At 36.1% G+C, this 18,605-nt stretch overlaps 3 protein-coding genes across 3 annotated transcripts; 1 reads left to right on the top strand and 2 right to left on the bottom strand.

Moving 5' to 3' along the window:
• Positions 1–2,513: 2,513 nt before the first annotated feature.
• On the bottom strand, positions 2,514–3,764 carry LOC104230795 (uncharacterized). Its single transcript, XM_009783674.2, has 3 exons — positions 3,292–3,764; positions 3,069–3,218; positions 2,514–2,995 (listed from the first exon to the last, which is right to left on the bottom strand). Exons 1-3 carry the CDS (start codon positions 3,711–3,713, stop codon positions 2,575–2,577), a joined length of 993 nt encoding a protein of 330 aa, XP_009781976.2. The 5' UTR covers positions 3,714–3,764; the 3' UTR covers positions 2,514–2,574.
• Positions 3,765–6,374: 2,610 nt separating this feature from the next.
• On the bottom strand, positions 6,375–9,339 carry LOC104230794 (small ribosomal subunit protein eS24z-like). The gene is made up of 6 exons (XM_009783673.2): positions 9,223–9,339; positions 9,052–9,130; positions 8,904–8,945; positions 8,048–8,218; positions 6,817–6,903; positions 6,375–6,560 (listed from the first exon to the last, which is right to left on the bottom strand). The coding sequence occupies exons 2-6, from the start codon at positions 9,121–9,123 to the stop codon at positions 6,531–6,533; spliced, it is 402 nt and encodes a 133-aa protein (XP_009781975.1). The 5' UTR covers positions 9,124–9,130; positions 9,223–9,339; the 3' UTR covers positions 6,375–6,530.
• Positions 9,340–13,258: 3,919 nt separating this feature from the next.
• On the top strand, positions 13,259–14,347 carry LOC104230793 (fasciclin-like arabinogalactan protein 19). Its single transcript, XM_009783672.2, has one exon. It carries the CDS (start codon positions 13,259–13,261, stop codon positions 14,345–14,347), a length of 1,089 nt encoding a protein of 362 aa, XP_009781974.1.
• Positions 14,348–18,605: the final 4,258 nt, after the last annotated feature.

Genomic DNA, 18,605 nt, shown 5'->3' with positions numbered 1-18,605 from the left:
TCCGGTTGGATGGTTTGAGCCGGGGGAGGCTCAGTTGTTGGGTACAGATCTAGTATAGGATACCTTGGACAAGGACAGGATCATTCAGGATAGGCTTCGTACAACTCAGTCCAGGAAAAAGAGTTATGCCGACCGCAAGGTTCGAGATTTGGCATTCATGGTTGGTGAGCGGGTATTGCTTCGAGTGTCGCCTATGAAGGGAGAGATGAGATTTGGGAAGAAGCGCAAGCTTAGCCCTAGGTTCATTGGCCCGTTTGAGATTCTTGATCGAGTGGGAGAGGTGGCTTATAAACTTGCGTTGCTGCCGAGCTTATCAACCATGCATCAAGTGTTTCATGTGTCCATGCTTCGGAAATATCACAGTGATCCATCCCACGTGTTAGATTTCAGCACTGTCTAGTTGGACAAGGACTTATCTTATGAGGAGGAGCCGGTAGCTATTCTAGACCAGCAGGTTCATCAGTTGAGATCGAAGAGTTTCCCTTCTGTTCGTTTTTAGTGGAGAGGTCAGCCTGCTGAGGCATCGACCTGGGAGTTCGAGTCCGATATGCGGATCCATTATCCCCATCTTTTCCCCGACCCAGGTACTTCCTTCTTCTGTCCGTTTGAGGACGAACGGTTGTTTTAGAGGTGGAGGATGTGATGACCTTTTTTAAAAAAGTGAATTCTTCATTCTGAGGCGTTAAAAACATCTTTCGGCATCACCTCGATTTGCATGCACAGTCCGGGCGCATAGCCGGAAAGACATTTTTGTGAAAATCTATGAAAAATGATAAATTTTGGCTATAAATTGAATTAAGTTGACTTCGGTTAACATTTTGGGTAAAAGAACCCGGACCCGTGATTTGACGGTCCCGAAGGGTTCGTAGGAAAATATAGGACTTCGGCGTATGCCCGAAATCAAATTCCGAGGTCTCAAGCCCGAGAAATGAATTTTTAAAGAAACTTATTTTCTGAAATTATTTATGAGATTTGGAAATGAATTGTGATTAGAACTTGATAGTATTGAGCCCGTATTTTGGTTCCGACGCCCGGTACAAGTCTTATATGTGATTTAAGATAAGATTGTGAAATTTGGTAAGAAACAGACTTGAAATGACGTGAATCGGATCGTTTTTGAAAAAATTGGAAATTTGAAGTTCTTAAGAAAATTTCATGATTTTGATGCTAAATTCATAGTTGTTGAAGTTATTTTAGTGATTTGAATGCACGAGCGAGTCCGTATGATATTTTTAGGGTGGTGTGCATATTTGGTTTGGAGCCTCGAGGGCTCGGGTGAGTTTTGGATAGGCCACAGGGTGGATTTTGGACTTGAGGAATTGCGAATTTTTAGTTGTTGCATTGCAGGCCTGCAGGCTTCGCATTTGCGAAGCCTGGCTCGCAAATGCGAGATCGCAATTGCGAGAAACATGTCACAAATGCGAAAGAAACCCAGGCCATCCCATCCTCGCAATTGCGAGAATTCCATCGCAAATGCGATGCCTTCCTTCCTAGCCAGTAGTCGCAAATGCGACCCTACCTTCGCAATTCCCAACTCGCATTTGCGAGAGGCTGTTCGCAATTCCCAACTTAGCAGAGGTTGGGGTTCACAATTGCGAACCCAGTTCGCATTTTCGATACCTGCGACCTACAACTTTTATACTTAGCCGAAAATCAACCATTTTTCACTTCTTTTCAAAACACAAACTCCCTAGGGCGATTTTTCAAGAACAACTCTTCTTCCAAATCGATTGTAAGTCAATTTTAACTCGTTTTCTTCAATCATTAACATCTTTTCACATTATTTCAACTCAAAATCAATAATTTTCATGGGAGAAATTGGGTGTTTTGGGTAGAACTTAGGTTTTTCAAAAAATGGGGATTTGACCTCGATTTGAGGTCCGTTTTCAAAACAAATTATATATTTGGGTTCGTGGGAAAATGGGCAATCGATTTTTGGTTCGAACCTCGGGCTTTGACCATGTGAGCCCGGGGGTGATTTTTGACTTTTTGGGTAAAACTTTGGAAAACTCATTTTCATGCATTGTGGTTGATTCATTTAGCGTTTATTAATATAATTAAGTAACTTGTGGCTAGATACGAGCGAATTGGTGGTGGAATCAAGGGGTAAAGCAATAATTGAGACGTGAATTGTGTTCATCACATCGAGGTAAGTGTTTGGTCCAACCTTAGCTTGAGGAATTAGGAGTTGAGTCCTACTTGCTATGTGGTATTTGTCGAGATGCAAATGACTTATCCCAGTCACCATATATAAACAATTTCAAATGCACGATTGCGCCCGAGATATGCTTTTCTTTTGGTAATAGTACACCCATATTCCTGGTGGACGGATATAATACACTCTTTGATCTTGTACCTAATGGACGCTTCAATGTGTGGAATCAATTGAAGAGAAATCAAGTCAACATTCAAATTGAAGTGATTCTCATTGAATGTGTCCATTTCACAATTGTGGGTGCCAATATATTTACCCACTTTTCACAACCCTATTTTCTTCTTGCTCGCACGCAGCATCCAATGACAACCCATAATTCATCTACGACAAACAACTTTGTATACATCCGGACTTGACTCTCATACCATCATCTCACAGCACTCTTTTACGGTGTACATTTTCGCCGCCCTGCTTAGGCGCGCTTTATTAGGAAAAAACATGCCTTTTGCCAGCACCGTTGGTCTGGATTCATCCCACATTGCTGTCCAAATTTCATCAAAATCCCTTGTGAGGGAATTCACATCCGGCATACTTGACAAATGATCAAGGTAGGGAATATGCCTTGAATGAAACGACACGTGGGACGTGTACACTCTTGGTATAACGGGAGGTGGATCATGCTTCCTCATCAAATCAGGTTCGGCATTCTCTTCCTCCTCATCATCACCCTTGTCATAATTACTATTATCTTCCTGACTCTGCGCATCTGCCAAATCCCGAGTAAATACGTCGTTTATGGGCAACTGAGTGAGGACAGGACCATCAAGTTTCTCGTTTTCACTGCACAAATAACAAAATAATAAGCTGCTCAAATTGATAAATACTTTACATTTAGCTATATCACTTCACTTACAAGTCGTAATGTGTTGACATTCCATGATAGACATTATCTTGTTGGTGATGACTCTCGGATGGACCACCATGATCCAACACACCAAAATTACGCATATTCCAACTGGGCATGGGTTCATAACTTGTAAAATTCATATCTGGACGGTACCCCCTGTGGAATATATGAGTGTTAATTCAATACAACAAAAATAAACATCGTAATACAAAGGAAAATTAAAGTTTACCCGTCGTCTTGTGGATTATGTAAAGTAGGAGAGAAATTATTTCCTTGCTCCTCATTCTCCCGTGGAGATAAGTTTAGATCCGGCCAAACTCTTTCAGGCGGAACCTGTTCGGCTAAAACTGCTCCAGAATAACCACCCGTTGATAGAGGGTTATCCCTGCTTTGCGCAACCTCATTATTGCGAACGTCTTCAACCTTCACGTACATTTCCAATATTTTTATCAAAATAAGTTTCCGGTATTCATCCGAAGTCCCCAAAAAATCTCTTAGAGTTTCATCATCCTCGATATTAAACTCAGCGTAAGAAGCAACCCCTTGCGGAGTCACAGAATACGGATATCTTTCAGTTATTTTAAGATTCACCGAACATTTGCCTAGCCTCATTTTATTATATAACAACGATACAAGTCTATCGTACTCCATTATAAGTGGCAACTTAACATGACTCTGTGGAGATAAACTGTAGCTCACAGAGTTATTCGCCACCACAACCTCACCCCCCTCCCCCCCAATATAATGAAACCCTTACTTTTCGCTCTTCAGACATTATGAAAAAATGCTTGAGAATTTAACAAGAAGAAATTTTTTAACAGGAGTTAGGAATTCTTTTGAATGGTTTTTTGTAAAATCCTTAACGCCTTTAAATAAGGCAATGCCTAGCTCGGGAGGGGTGGAGGTGAATTTTTTGAGGTATAGCGCTCTTTTAAAACGTGTCTTACATATTTGAATTATTGTTATGTCAGTTAAGCGCAAGAGACTTATTGGTGGGCCCACATAACAGGTATATCGCTCTTTAAAAAAGCGTTTTATATAAAACGCTCTTTTAAAGAGTGTTATGCCTTAATGTCCCAAACGGATGTTAAAGTATAGCGCTCTTTAAAAGAGCATTTTATATAGATATGTAACTATTTTTTTTAAACATTTTACGGTGTCTTGTGTCCAAAAGAAACACAAATAGGTTCACCGTATTAATGCTAATATTGTGATGTGTTAATGAACTATAATACCAATGGTGAACTCACTTCCTTTCTCACCCGTCTTCCAAACGATATATCAAAGCAAATAATCAACTCATTTCTTTCCCCCACATCCATTTTTTAGAATGATAACCATAAAGATGCAAACATAAATAAATTGAAAATTCCACTTCATAATTTCCAAGCCCTTTGGCCATAACCTAGAACTAGCTTACATAAACTTGATTATTAAGATGATTGAAGTTTTTGTTCGAGGACTAAACATATATTATAGAGGCAGTTTGGACATTGGACCCTTACTCAACTTCATAAAATTGTTTATGTATTTATTCACTAATATTTACGGTTGAAACAAAGACAAACTTTTAAGGTTCTATGCATGTAAACCGAGAAAATGATCAAAATGGTCCTTAATGTATCAGGGTTGCTTTATTTTGGTCCTTGATATAGTTCCCTTGACAGATTTGGTCTGAAACCCTAAGAGCCCTTTTGGGCATAAGAATTTTTTTTACTTTTTTTTGAATTATTTTTACTCTTTTTCGAAATCACCGTTTAGTCATAAAAATTTTAATTTTCACTTGAAGATGCATTTTAAAATTTTTTAATAATTTGAAAAATTCCAAAAAGTTATTTTTCAAAATTTACACTCACAAAACTTCAAAAACAACTCAAAATTATATTCATCTCCAAACAATATTTTTTTTTGGAAATTTTACAATTCTTATGTCCAAACACTCACTAAGAGGGTGTTTGGCTAAGCTTATAAGCTGGTCAAACTAGCTTATAAGCACTTTTCGGCTTATCTACGCGTTTGGTAAAGTTAAAAGTGCTTATAAGTCAAGTGATTATAAGTCAAAAATAATCCAAAAGCCATAAGCTGGTCACCCCCAGCTTATGAATTTTTAGATTATAAGCATTTAAGTTTGACCAAAATTTTTACTATTTTATCCTTAAAATATTCTTTTTTAGAATAAAATTCCTACATCGATACTCACTGCCTCAAGTATTCAACCTAAACCTCCCCTCTCCTCCCCTTCCCCCACCTATTCAAGTCTGCAATTTTCATTGACAAGCTAGGATAAGCAAATTTTCTATTCATTTGCATACTTATATCTATGTGATTGTGCATTAATCTTTGAAGTGTATATAATAAATAAGGACATATCAAATTGTTGGTGTATTGTTTTCTAAGTGTTGTGGTGAAGAAAACAATGTTTGTTTCTCTTCAAATAATTTGTTCTATTTAGGTTTATTTTTTACTGAGAAAATTTTGTCAATTTATTAATTATTATAACTTATGATTATATGCTTATCATAAAATAAATTATATTTATCATAAAAATTATCTTATCTAAGCACAGTTGTATTTAAAATAAAATGATAAATAGAATATTTTGTATTTGAGTCGATCTGGAATCTAAAATTTTGAAGAAATTACGCCCTTATAAGTGTAAACCGTTCTGAGATTATTTAAGTTATTTTAACAGAAAAAGAGCTTATCAGCACTTTTTTATCAAATACTGCAACAACTTATTATCAATTTCAGTACTTGTACCCAAACATGTAACTGCTTATTTGTTAAATTAGTTTTAGCACTTAAAAGTAATTTTCAGCACATAATGCTAACCTGAAAAAGTTTCTCCCCGATAAGAATGGAGATTTAATTTGAACGTGATCTGAGCAAAACAGAAATTCCTTCAGCTGAAGAGATAAAGGAAGAAAGAAAAGGAGTTAGACTTAGAACCATTCAAGAAGACCCGTGTTTAGCTTTTTTTTTATAATTCTTGGTTCTGTGAGAAAATTTCTTTTTCTTGTTTGCAAGTGTACAATGGTGAAATACACATCTGTAATTTAATAGTTTGTACTCAAAGATAGAAACGGTAAAAAAATAGAAAGAAACAGTAAAAGAGAACAAAGAAAATTGAATATGACCTGAGATTGATATTGTATTAAAAATTTGTAACTTGTTTAAAAAGCAAATTGAAAGCGAGAAAACAGAGTAGACCTCCAAGTTAATGTCATCTGGAAGATATTTAAGTATATTCGTGTATTCTATACGAATATTTTAGGACAAAAGTAGTCATTTGGTAAAAATGGAAGAGAAGAATATTTTAAACATCCACTCAATTTTGATGATCTAGTACTTGAACATGCAAATTATATTAGAGTAACAAGATTGAAAAGAGCCTACAAAAAGGTCCCCACATAAACACATATGATAAGGCAAAACATTTTTCCCGCTTCGTCTACAATTAGTAATAGATCACTTCTTCTTAGCATCTCCGGCCTTGGTCTGCAAATTTCATGGAACAATACCGTTAGCTTGAGAAGAATGAAAACAACAACATAACCAGTAAAATCCCACTTGTGGAGTCTGGGGAGAGTAGAGTGTACGCAGACCTTACCCCTACCCCGAAAAGGGTAGAGAGGCTGTTTCACGGAGACTCTCGGCTCAACAAGTTGAGAAGAATGAAAACATGAACCGAAAACAATGGAGCAATTATCTCCTGGTCATAGCAGCAAAGACCATAAGAGATAACAATCTTTACCTTCTTGACACCACGAACTTTCTTGGCTCTGTTCTTGCGCTCCTTCATTTGCTTCCTGGACTTCTCCACCTTGGTGTCTAATCCATTCTGCGCAAGTTGTTCAATGGTGAAAATTGTTAGCAATGGTTACAGACTGATCCAATCATGAAGAAGCTTCAAAATATAGTACTCAATATTCAGTAAAATGATCCTGGATTGTGCTAGTACTTCGTCACATAGAAGGATATATTTATCACTTGGGGAGAACTAGAGATGAGTAATGTTAACTTAACAGGCCCTTCATTAACTTGTTGGCTACTTTGCCTGAGGAATAGTTTCTCAAAAGAATATAAAAAGTGAAAGAATTTCTCCTGTCTACATGAAAGGTTCAGAATACAACTTCATGAAAATGCTGAAAGCAGCTCACAACACGATACAGTTTTTTTTGGGGATAAATTTAACTCGACAAGATACACTTCCAATAAAGAACACTTTTAAATGCAAATTGGAACCAAAAACTACTGAATAAAGAAGATAGGGATAGAGGTAGAGTTAGAGGAAAGAGATCAAAATAATTCAAAGCATGTGATTGTAGTCAGAATAGCTTTATACTACATTGCTCAAACAAATGCAATCCTACAGGCTGTAATTGGTTTTGGATAGCAGATGAGCAAAAGTTACAATAATAGACATCTCATGAATATAATTATGGTGAAAATATAAGACTGACAAAATATAAGACGATAAACTTCTGCAAAGTTAGAAACTGTACGTGCTCACTTCCAATGGTGATTCTATAACATCATCCACAGTTATTAGGATAGGGTAAGGCATACACGAGAACAAAATTATCTGGTAAAAAATACTAAGACTCTTGAATGGGCATAAAACATGCAATGAACCTTGACTACCACATTCTATTCTCCCAACTTCACCAGTTGCAGCACTTACGGTTTTGCGTGAACAAGCAACCCTATGCAATCTACTAAAATAGATTATAATTGGACACACCTAAAACCTTATGGAAAACAAACTTAAAGTCTATGAAACACAAAAAACGTTTCCCTTTGAGTTTTTTAAAATCTTAATATCTATGTTCATGAGTTGAAAATAATAGAGTATGTGCTAATTCTAGAGCTTACATTCACCAAAAAAGACAATCCTGCTCATACATTACAAGGAAAAAAGAAAAACAATGCACAGGTTTTGGAAGCACATACTAGCACGCATGTATAAATAATATGATGCTTACCCTGATCAACCTGTACTTGGGCTCATACTTCTTTGCGTTTTCAACAGAGTCATAGATCAAACCAAATCCAGTAGATTTGCCTCCTCCAAAGTGGGTCCTGAACTTGAACACGAAGATGGCATTTGGCTCTTTCACTTCATACATCCTTGCCAATTTCTCTTTCAACTCAGCCTACAATATCAGATGAACATTGAAAAGCCACAAAATCACAAGAACTAAATAAGGGATAACCCAAAATAGTAACAGGTTAAAAATTGAGCATATTCAGATATGAGTCAAAGTAATGAAAAAATGACTTTTAACCGTGAAGCTATTAGATACTATAAGTTATCATGTACAGTATATTACAAAATAACCAAAAGCAAAGCAATAGTGCCGAGATGCGAGGGAAAACTTTTCTTTAACATTTCTTAAGAAACACCACCTATGGTTCAGGACAAAATCATGAAGAAGCTCGTTAGGTATTTCACTTGGCAAGAAGTTGACATATGTGATCAACTCGGTCTCAATCCCAAACCAGTGGCTCAATTGAATCCCATTTGATGGAGAATAGCACAAATAGCGCACAATCAATTTTTTCATATTTACAAATACTTCTTAATCCCCTTGACTAAAAGGGAAGTTTCCATATAGTGGCAAAGGCAGTTAATATTGGTTTTTATTCATTTTGCTTTATTCCAGCGCAAGAATGAACATTAAAAGAAAGATAACCAAAGCCCATCATGTTAGCTAAAGAGTTATTGGATCTCTCCCTCCTATAACTACAGCTAAAACGTGAAAATCTCCTAAGCTTGTAATGAATAAGCACATACGGAAATTTATTAGCGAAAAAATAACAAACGAGAATAGTTCTAACCTTGGAAACATTGGCTCTTCCAGGATGCAAGACATCAATAATCTGTAAAAATTGTGATACCCATTTGAGTTTTTAAATAGATCAAAGGAGCTTTACAAAGACAAGCTTTGTTTCAATGCGAAAAGGGTCAACATTTTTAAGGACTTACGAATTGTTTCCTTGCAAGAAGCCTATTGGTCATGAACTTCCTAGTTCTAATAGTCACTGCCTTGTCCGCCATTTTTTCCCTGTAAGCAATGAATAAATCTTTTAATATAGTCTACTATATACACATTTACTAACTAAAGTATAGCAAAATAATTAGTGTTGATAACAATACTTTTGTCTCTCGGGTTGCTGCACCGGCTACTCTCTCTCTCTCTCTCTCTCTCTCAAGCTCTGTGCTGCGCCTCCGTTCTAAGTTCTGTGTTAATATTGCTCGCTGGGTTTTAGGGTTTTCTTAAAAGGCTTCGCTAATTCTTGGGTGCCTTTTAGGCCATGGGCCTTGACTTCGGGCTGGACCTCTTTTCCAACAATACAATCTTCCCTGATCTTGTGACACAACGCCGTTGTGGCCTTCGCTACTTTTTTAGTTTTGGTCTTGGGCTTTTTTTTTCACGGAGAATTATGTAAAAATTGCACGTGGTCGCCCCCATTTAACTTATATTCATTTTTTTAAAAGTTTTAACTTGTACTTATTTTTTTAAACAATTTCAGCTCTCTTTCTCCTCTTCCTTCGTTTTCTTCTTCTTCTTTTTTTTCTTTTGTTGTTGTTGGTGCTGCTATTAAACTTCAGTTCATGGGGATGATTGTCATAAGTATGTTTATCAGATTATTTAAAAGTAAATTATGAATAACTTTCTAAAGTAAGTACGTACATGTATGTAAATATAAGTCCATTTCCTTTAATTCACATTCTATTTTTTTTTAGATTCAGCTTTATACATTATTAATGCATTTTATATGTTGTGCTAAATCACTATTTAGTTTTTTAAGTTACTAATTCTACTTATGATAAATTTATTATCTGTACAAAAAATCAATTACATGATAGCATAAAACATGCTGAAGTTCAGCAAATATAGAACAAAACTTCAGCTAAAATGCTGAAGTTCAGCAAACAGAGACAAAACTTCAGCTACTAGAATGCTTAAGTTCAGCAATTACAAACAAAAACTTCAGCAAATAGAGAACAAAACTTCAGCTACTATGCTTAAGTTCAGCAATTACAAACAAAAACTTCAGCACACTTGGTTCAGCAATTTTTGCTACTTCAGGCCCGTCTACTAGAGTGCTGAAGTTTTGCGTGATTGCATTTGATACTTTAGGCCCGTATACTAAAGTTACGCGAAAAAGTAGGTACACTTACAATTTTTTTTACAAAGTGGACACAAGTTAAAACGTGACCCAAAAAGCGGGTATAGATGCAAATGCCCCGAGAATTATGCGACACATCAAATATTTACATTGTAATTATCATTTGTAGCTATACTTTCAATAAATTTACTATTTATAACTATATTTGAACTCTATAGCAAATCCATGAAATAAGAGATTAATTATTTTGAACTGAAATAATATTTTATCCTGCTTAGAGCGTCTGCTTAGCTAGCAAAGGTCTTGCATTCGAATCTCAACATGAACTTTTATTTTCTGCATTATGTATTTCGCCTTAGTTGTATTTGTTGCACGAACAAATATAGTCGATACATGTTGTATCCTTGTATAGACCCTTGTATACAGTTGATACAAGTTGTATCCTTTGTATACACCCTTGTATTTCGCCTTTGTTACAGTTCATACATATCATATTCGTTGCACGAATGAATACAATTGTGCAAACGAACACAATTGGTACATGTTGTATTCGTTGTGTGTTTCAAAAAAAGTGATACAAGTTAGTACCAATTGAACATTAGTTACGAATGGTAATTAGGCAAAATATAGTTATTAGGCTCTAAATTATAGTGGTTATGAAAATTACTCCTTTTTGTTTGATAGGAATCTTTTGTTTAAGGTGAAAATAGCATGGGCTAGTTAGTTTTCGGACTAGTAATTGAAAAATAGCTAGCATTTGTAAATCATTAAAAAATAGTCACTATTTTTTCTGGAGCTAAAATCTAAACAAAAATAACCTAGCTGAAATATGGAAAGTTCTAGCATAATATACTAACTTCTAGCATATTATATTGGAACTCCAACACATTATGAAATTTCAGCACATTATATTGGAATCTTATATGTAAAAATTTTGAACTCAGTATATTATGAAGAAATATTTTTCGAGTTTTTAAGGGTGTTTTGGTTCAAATTTTTTATATATGAAAAAGTGACTAAATTTCAATTCCTTTTGAAAATGTGGCTAATTTTCAATTGCAATTATAAATCAGGCTATTTTTCGTTTTTTTTCTTGTTTATTCTCATTTTTCTCTTCAAAATAATAATTTTGTGACCGGCCTTGTTTCAATATTTTGTACATACCAATGTGTAAAAAGTAAACTCCTTTGAAGTTTAACTTTTCTATATTGATAAGGTAAAAGATTTATACAACTATCAGGTTATCTAAGAAATAGTTCACATAACTATCTATAATAAATTATTAATAATCTTAGAAATGAGATAAATAACCTGTTATAATATAATATTAAATTATATACAACAATAATAACATACCCAGTATTATTCCACACCGTGAGGTCTGGGGATAGTAGTGTATACGCAGACTTTACCCCTATTTTGTGAGGATAGAGAGGCTGTTTCCAATAGACTCTCGGCTCACGATAGCATAAACATCACATTAATGAAATATAGACAAGAAGGGACATTACCAAAAAGCCATATAAAAGTAGAATAAAAACAACAAGATAGTAAGGTGATCAATAGTGAAAGAAAACAACGGTTAGTCATAAAAACTTACTACCAAGAGAAAGCGAGACTGCGTGCCAATACTACTGATATGAACGCGCTAGACTACCTACTCTACTACCCTAATCATCGACCTCCATACCTTCATATTAAGGGTCATGTCCTCGGTCAGCTAAAGTTGCGTTATATCTTGCCTAATCACCTCTCCCCACCTCTTCTTTGACCTACCTCTACCTCTCCGTAGGCCCTCCAATGTCAACCTCTCACACCTCCTCACCGGGGCGTGTGTGCTCATCTTCCTTACATGACCAAACCACCTAAGCCGCGCTTCTCGCATCTTGTCCTCAATAGAGGGTCACACCCACCTTATCGCAAATAACTTCATTTTTTATCCTCTCTAAGTTGGTGTGCCCGCAAATCCACATCAATTCTACCTTCATCTTCTGACATGAGTTATCTTAACTGGCTAACACTCAGTCCCATACAACATCGTTGGTCTTACTACCATTCTGTAGAACTTATCCTTAAGTTTCGGTGGCACCTTCTTGTCACACAAAACACCGGAAACGAGTCTCTATCTTATCCATCCCGCTCCAATATGATGTGCGACATCTTCATCAATCTCCCCATCCCCTGAATAATAGACCCAAGGTACTTAAAACTCCCTCTTCTAGGGATGACCTGCGAGTGCAGCCTTACCTCCCCTTCCCCTCCTTGAGTCTCGCCACTGAACTTACACTCCAAGTATTCTATCTTGGTCCTACTCAAGTTGAAACCTTTAGATTCCGGGATCTGCCACCATACCTGTAATTCCACGTTCACACCGTCTCGCGTCTCGTCAATCAATACAATATCATATGCAAATAACATGCACCATGGCACCTCCTCTTGGATGTGGCGCGTCAGTACGTCCATCACTAGAGCAAACAAAAACAGGTTGAGTGTCGACCCGTGATGCAACCCCATCATAACCAGAATAATATTAAATTATATAGGTAGTGCAAATTCTTTTCTATCATTTATTTGTACTACGATACGAGAAAACTTGAGCATAACCGCGAAAGAAAAATATAGATAATATCGAATGAGATCACAAACATGATCTAATACTATGGGAAGATGCGATCAAGGATATTGAGTTTTTGTTGCTCCTTACATTTTTAAGTAATATAGCTTTTAAAAGATTTTAATATTGCTATTATTTTTTTCAATGTAAAAAAATGTATAGAGCTCACGAAAAGAAAAAATAGGTTATTTTTTTTAAGTTCAATAGCAATGGAAATATATTGGTGGAAAGAAGAAGCAGTGGAAATATATGACTAAGCTGCAGGGTAATCTCGTCTTCTTGATTGGGCGCGAACTTAATAGATTCTCGATGCAAGCTGAACTGAAAATCTCTCTTCATTATAACCGCTCCGTCAAACGTCTTTCCCTTCGCATTTCCCCAAAACACACACACACTTTCTCTCTCTTTAAGCAAGCTAACAAAGAGCTTCTTCAAGAATTCATCAATGGCGTCCACTGCTAAGCTCTTCATCTTCCTCATCTCCATTTTCATCTGCATTTCACACACCACCGCCGCAAACCCTGTGTTCCGCCGTTCAACACCAGACTCTCGTCGTCACCTTCTCCTAACTCCATCACCATCTCAATCTCCATCTCCATTGGCCGTCATCCTCAATAATCTCGGTTTCCAAGACCTGGCCAACGCATCTCTTAACGCCAACATCTCCACCATTAATTTCCCACTTACCATTTTCGCCCCTACTGATTCCTCCCTCCTCACTTGCCCCTCTTGTTCCCTTCCCCTGCTTCTTCAAGAACACTCTGTTCTTGGTCTCTACTCTTTCCACTTCCTCCGTAACCTTGCATTTGGTACAAAGATTGAAACTTTAGCCCCAACTCGCTGTCTTACTATAACCCCCTCTCGTATTAACAACTCTTCGAGGTCTGTTTTTGTAAACGGGGTGGAAATTACCAAACCGGACTTATACAATAATGGGTTCATCATTGTTCATGGTATACAGGGGTATATCGCTCATCTTTCTCCAATTTCATGCAGAATTGAGAGCATGACTAGTTTGTCGTTCCCGTTTATTCCACCGCCCACGGAGGCGTTTGCTGCCACGCGCTTGATGTTAAAAGATGTTATGGCAAGTCTGCGTACTGGTGGTTATAGTATAGTGGCACTTGCTATGAGAGTTAAGTACCCTGAGTTAGCTGATTTGAAATCCATGACTATTTTTGCAATTGATGATTTGTCAATCTTTGATGGTGGGAATGGGCATGAGTATGTGGCAAATCTTGGGTTTCATATTGTGCCTAATAGGCTGTTAATGGCCTCTGAGTTGGTAAGATTGCCTCATGATACAGAGCTGCTGACAATGGATAGGGGGGAGAAATTGGTTGTCACTACTGAGGGTGGCAATGGTCCTTTGGTTCCAATGAGGATTAATTACGTTAAAATCAAGAATTTGGACCTTGTTTACAATATTAGGATTGTGGTTCATGGGCTTTCAACGCCATTCCCACGCATTCGTCGTCATCAAAATGATGGTACACAGGAATTTCAAGAGATGATGATGGGGACTGTGCAATAATGGGCACAAATGTCAAGAATTAAAGACTACTTTCTTGTAAGGCTCTGATTCTTACTACAAAATTAAGAATATTACTCTACTGTTCTTTGTAGCATACGTTAATTCTGAGGCTTGTAATGTGTAGAAAAGAGAGGAGGAAGCATATTATAGAGTTTTACTGGCTTTTTAGAGAAGTATAATGCAAATTTCTTCTTATGTTTTGTGACTAAGCCACACTGTATGAGTTTGAACGTACTGACTTTGGTCTATGATAGTCCATTTGAAGACCACATCTGTTAGTTCAACAGCACATAAGTGTTCATGTCAATCGTTTTTCCTTTTCTTAGGGAAAAGGTGTAATTATGAGGACAAAATTGCTTCTGCACTTAGCTGCACATTTTATAAAAGGAAAAAACCTAGCTGCACTCTGAGTGAGAAAGTAAGATTAGAGGAATTGACTGGATAGACTAGGATGTATAACTTTATACATTCAACAAACAGATTCAGTAGGATCTCCAAAATTCAATTTAGCTAAAATGCTTCTAGCCAACATCCATCATTTCCATCTGAGAAGACAGGGTTTCAGGATCATACTCCTCGTACACCTTGCAGAGAACCCAATCATCGAGCTGAAATTTTGAACAATTAGAAGAAACAAATTATCTATACTATATTAAAAACAAGAAGACCCTTAGCGAAATGTCGTTCGCCTTTTTTACCCTTTTAAAATAAATTTTACATTGGATGTAGAGTTTGAAATCAACTAAAACTTTTTTTATTAAAGCTTTCCTTATTTAAATCACTATGTAAAATCTTAATTTTTAGGATATTAAAATCAACTAAGTAAATATCAAACGATTCGTTTGTATCATTTTTTTTTGTAACTACACATACAAATTAGGAAGGTAAATATCTCATGAATTTGACAGAATTTTAAAGTTCTATTGGATGTGCACTTTTGTTCCAACTTAAATATTTGGACTATTGTATATACATTAATTTATAAAAAATTGAGTCCCTCTGTACATGTACTTCTAGCACAAGTTAGAGTTGGTGGCATTGAGAAAATCACTGGTACTTGAGCATTCGTGTTCATGTTATTTTTCGTAAAATATTAACTCAATATTAATTATTTTTAAAATTTATATTATAACTTATCAATTTTTCCTAGAAATTATACGGCCAACCTATTTATTCCCAAATCTCGAAAAGATAAAAAGATTAATTTTTTTGATATTTGACAAATCACAACAAGACAATTTTTGAGGACCTATGCGGAATTTTTTGAGGACTTATGTGGAATTAATTTTTTTTATTGAGTTAGTTAAATGGAATCAATATTCATCATTTTTGGAACTTACATTTTTTTGTTAAAATTCTATTTAATAAGTTAAACATATTTCTTAATAATATTTATGAGAATTTTTTAAGTATACATTAATCAATTTGGTACACGTGCAAAGCGCGTATCCTAAAACTAGTTAAATTAAACATTAACGCTAGAATAATTAACAAACAAAACTTACCCTCATATGACACAACATATATTGAGTAATTTAGTAAAGCAAATACTTAATAAATTTTCTGTTAAAATTTTTTTCAGTCTGAAATGAAAGTAAAAAGGATCTAACCATATACATTCTAATAGTATAATAAAATTTTATTAAAGAAGGTTATCTATAATTATTTTTTAAGGAATCTGATTGTATAAATATTTTTTACTCCGTTTTGAAGCCCATTTAAAAATGATGTCCAAACTTTGACCGTTAGAATTCGTAAAAATAGCATGGACTAGCAAGTTTTCGGACTAGTCATTCAAAAATAGCCAGCGTTTGCAAAGTCATTGAAAAATAGCCACTATTTTGCTGCAACACGGAAAGTTCCAGCATAATATACTGGAAATCGGTGTACATGTGTATGAACTTCCAGCATATTATGCTGGAACTCCATCACGCCGAAAGTTTCAGTATATAATTTGAACAGTGTTTTCGTTCAGATTTATCTTGACATGAAAAGTGACTAAATTTCGATTACTTTTGAAATTGTGGCTCTTTTTGAATGACCACTTATAAATCTGGCTATTTTTTATTTTCTCCCTTAGAATTCTCTAAGAGGATTGTGTATTGGAAAAAAACTGAATTTACATTGTAGGTGACGTGGCATGACACGTGGACTGGTCAAATGGTCAAAATACAATAAATAGCCAAGAGGCACGGGCGACAACAGATAAGGGAAAAAGAAAGCAACATAGGTGTGGACTGTTACTAAAATAGGTACGAGTCTCGTACCTATTCGAGTCATTTAAAGACCGAAGATCGGAAGAAGTTGAAGATACGAATCTGATGACGTAAAAGAGTCTAAATACAGCATTAAATATCAAATACGTTAGAATATTTGAATTAAATAGAAATGATTGTGTAACGTTTCTTTTAATGTCATTTATTGCTCATAATTGCCTCATTAAGACAAAGGCATTACATCTTCTCCTAGAATCAACTATAAAAGGAGAAGGACTCAACATCTGTAGAGACACGAAATACTATTGAGATCTTACTGAAATACAAAACTATTTACTGCTTTACCATCATTCTCAAAAACATTTTATTTTCGTCTCCTGATTATCAGTAACCCGAATTTCTTTTTAGCTTTGACAAAAGACTCAGATTTTTGGTTAAACAAATTGGTTTCGTTACCGGGAATCTGATAATCTTTTCTTTTAAGCTATATCTTGTCCATTGTTATCACCATGTCAAACAACAACACCGACAATAACAGTAATAATACATTGGGAAACCATGAAAATCAAATCCATCAACATCAAGGTGACGTGGTTCCCTCCCCTCCAGATTCACCACGTCAATCTCGTGAAGGCACTCCTATTACTGAATCTTGTGCTGATCAACAAGAACAATCTGAACACTTTGAAGGAGGTACAAATGAAGCTTTACAAAAGCTAATTGATGCACAGGTCGACAAAGCTCTTCAGGCTCTAGTTAGTCGATTGCCTGCTGCACCACCCACACCAACTCCTAATAATAATACATTGGAGAATCCCCGTTCTGGTCTTGTTAATTCTGGAAATGGAGGAACCACCAGTGAACCACAGGAAGGGGGACCAGGTAATTCAAATAATTCCTATTTGCAAAATTTAGTACTAACCTTGCAGAAACAGATTAAGGAACAAAATGAGCGTATTGAGCAAATCCCTGGAGTTCCGCTTGTAATAAAAGGAGTAGACATGGACAAATACTCACAACAACCTTGGAAGCCAAGTGTTGCTCCCCTTCCAATTCTGAAAAAGTTCAAAATGCCTGACATCCCGAAATATGATGGTACTACAGACCCACGTGACCACGTGACTGCATTTACAACAGGCGTGAAAGGCAACGACTTGACCAAACAAGAAATTGAATCAGTACTGGTCAAGAAATTTGGAGAAACACTCACCAAGGGTGCATTAACCTGGTATTCTCTTTTATCTGAAAATTCTATTAATTCTTTTGCTGAGCTTGCAGATTCTTTTATTAAAGCACATTCGGGAGCACAAAAGGTTGAGAAAAGGATGGAAGATATTTTCAAAATCAAACAAGGGGATTCGGAGTTGCTTAGAAACTTCGTTGATAGATTCCAGCGTGAAAGAATGACTCTACCTCGTGTGCCTGACAATTGGGCTGCTATAGCTTTTGCAAGTAATTTAAATGACAAAAGTTCTGAAGCCACGAGACGACTCAAAGAAAGTCTTCGAGAATTTCCTGCAACCACATGGAATGATGTTTACAACAGGTATAGTACGAAGCTGTGAATTGAAGAAGATACCGTACCTAAGTTTCATCATGAAGAAAAGGGTGGTTCCAGAAGATCAGAAACCGAAAAAAGATCAGGTAAAAACAGGTACGATCCATATATGGGACCTGCAGGAAAAGACCCACAGTCAAAACAAGATAGCCAACAATATGATCAAAAATCGAGGAACAGGGACTCTGGTTCTTCTTCGAAATTCAAGAATGATCGGAACAGACAAGAGTCACGAGATGATGACAGAAGTTTAAAGGCACGATTCGGCGGATATAATTTTAATGTCTCCACCTCCGAGCTCGTGGCTGTTTTGAGAAGCATGGGAGATAAGGTACGGTGGCCAAAAGAGATGCGGTCAAATCCAAATAGACGCAATCCAGATCATTGGTGCGAATTCCACAATGATCACGGGCACAAAACTTCAGAATGTAGATTCTTGCAGAGTGAAGTGGATCATCTATTGAAGCAAGGGTACCTCACTGAG

Source organism: Nicotiana sylvestris, chromosome 9 (genome assembly GCF_000393655.2).
Source record: "Nicotiana sylvestris chromosome 9, ASM39365v2, whole genome shotgun sequence".
Taxonomy (NCBI): Eukaryota; Viridiplantae; Streptophyta; class Magnoliopsida; order Solanales; family Solanaceae; genus Nicotiana; species Nicotiana sylvestris.
This window is presented reverse-complemented; position numbering and strand designations above follow the sequence as displayed.

Coding starts and splice junctions, on each gene's coding strand:
- LOC104230795 (XM_009783674.2), bottom strand. CDS start 3,713: ATGGAGTACGATAGACTTGTATCGTTGTTATATAATAAAATGAGGCTA. Junction 3,219..3,291: donor CATAATCCACAAGACGACGG/GTAAACTTTAAT, acceptor TATATTCCACAG/GGGGTACCGTCCAGATATGA. Junction 2,996..3,068: donor ATGTCAACACATTACGACTT/GTAAGTGAAGTG, acceptor TTATTTGTGCAG/TGAAAACGAGAAACTTGATG.
- LOC104230794 (XM_009783673.2), bottom strand. CDS start 9,123: ATGGCGGACAAGGCAGTGACTATTAGAACTAGGAAGTTCATGACCAAT. Junction 8,219..8,903: donor GAAGAGCCAATGTTTCCAAG/GTTAGAACTATT, acceptor CTGATATTGTAG/GCTGAGTTGAAAGAGAAATT. Junction 6,904..8,047: donor CCAAGTACAGGTTGATCAGG/GTAAGCATCATA, acceptor CAACTTGCGCAG/AATGGATTAGACACCAAGGT.
- LOC104230793 (XM_009783672.2), top strand. CDS start 13,259: ATGGCGTCCACTGCTAAGCTCTTCATCTTCCTCATCTCCATTTTCATC.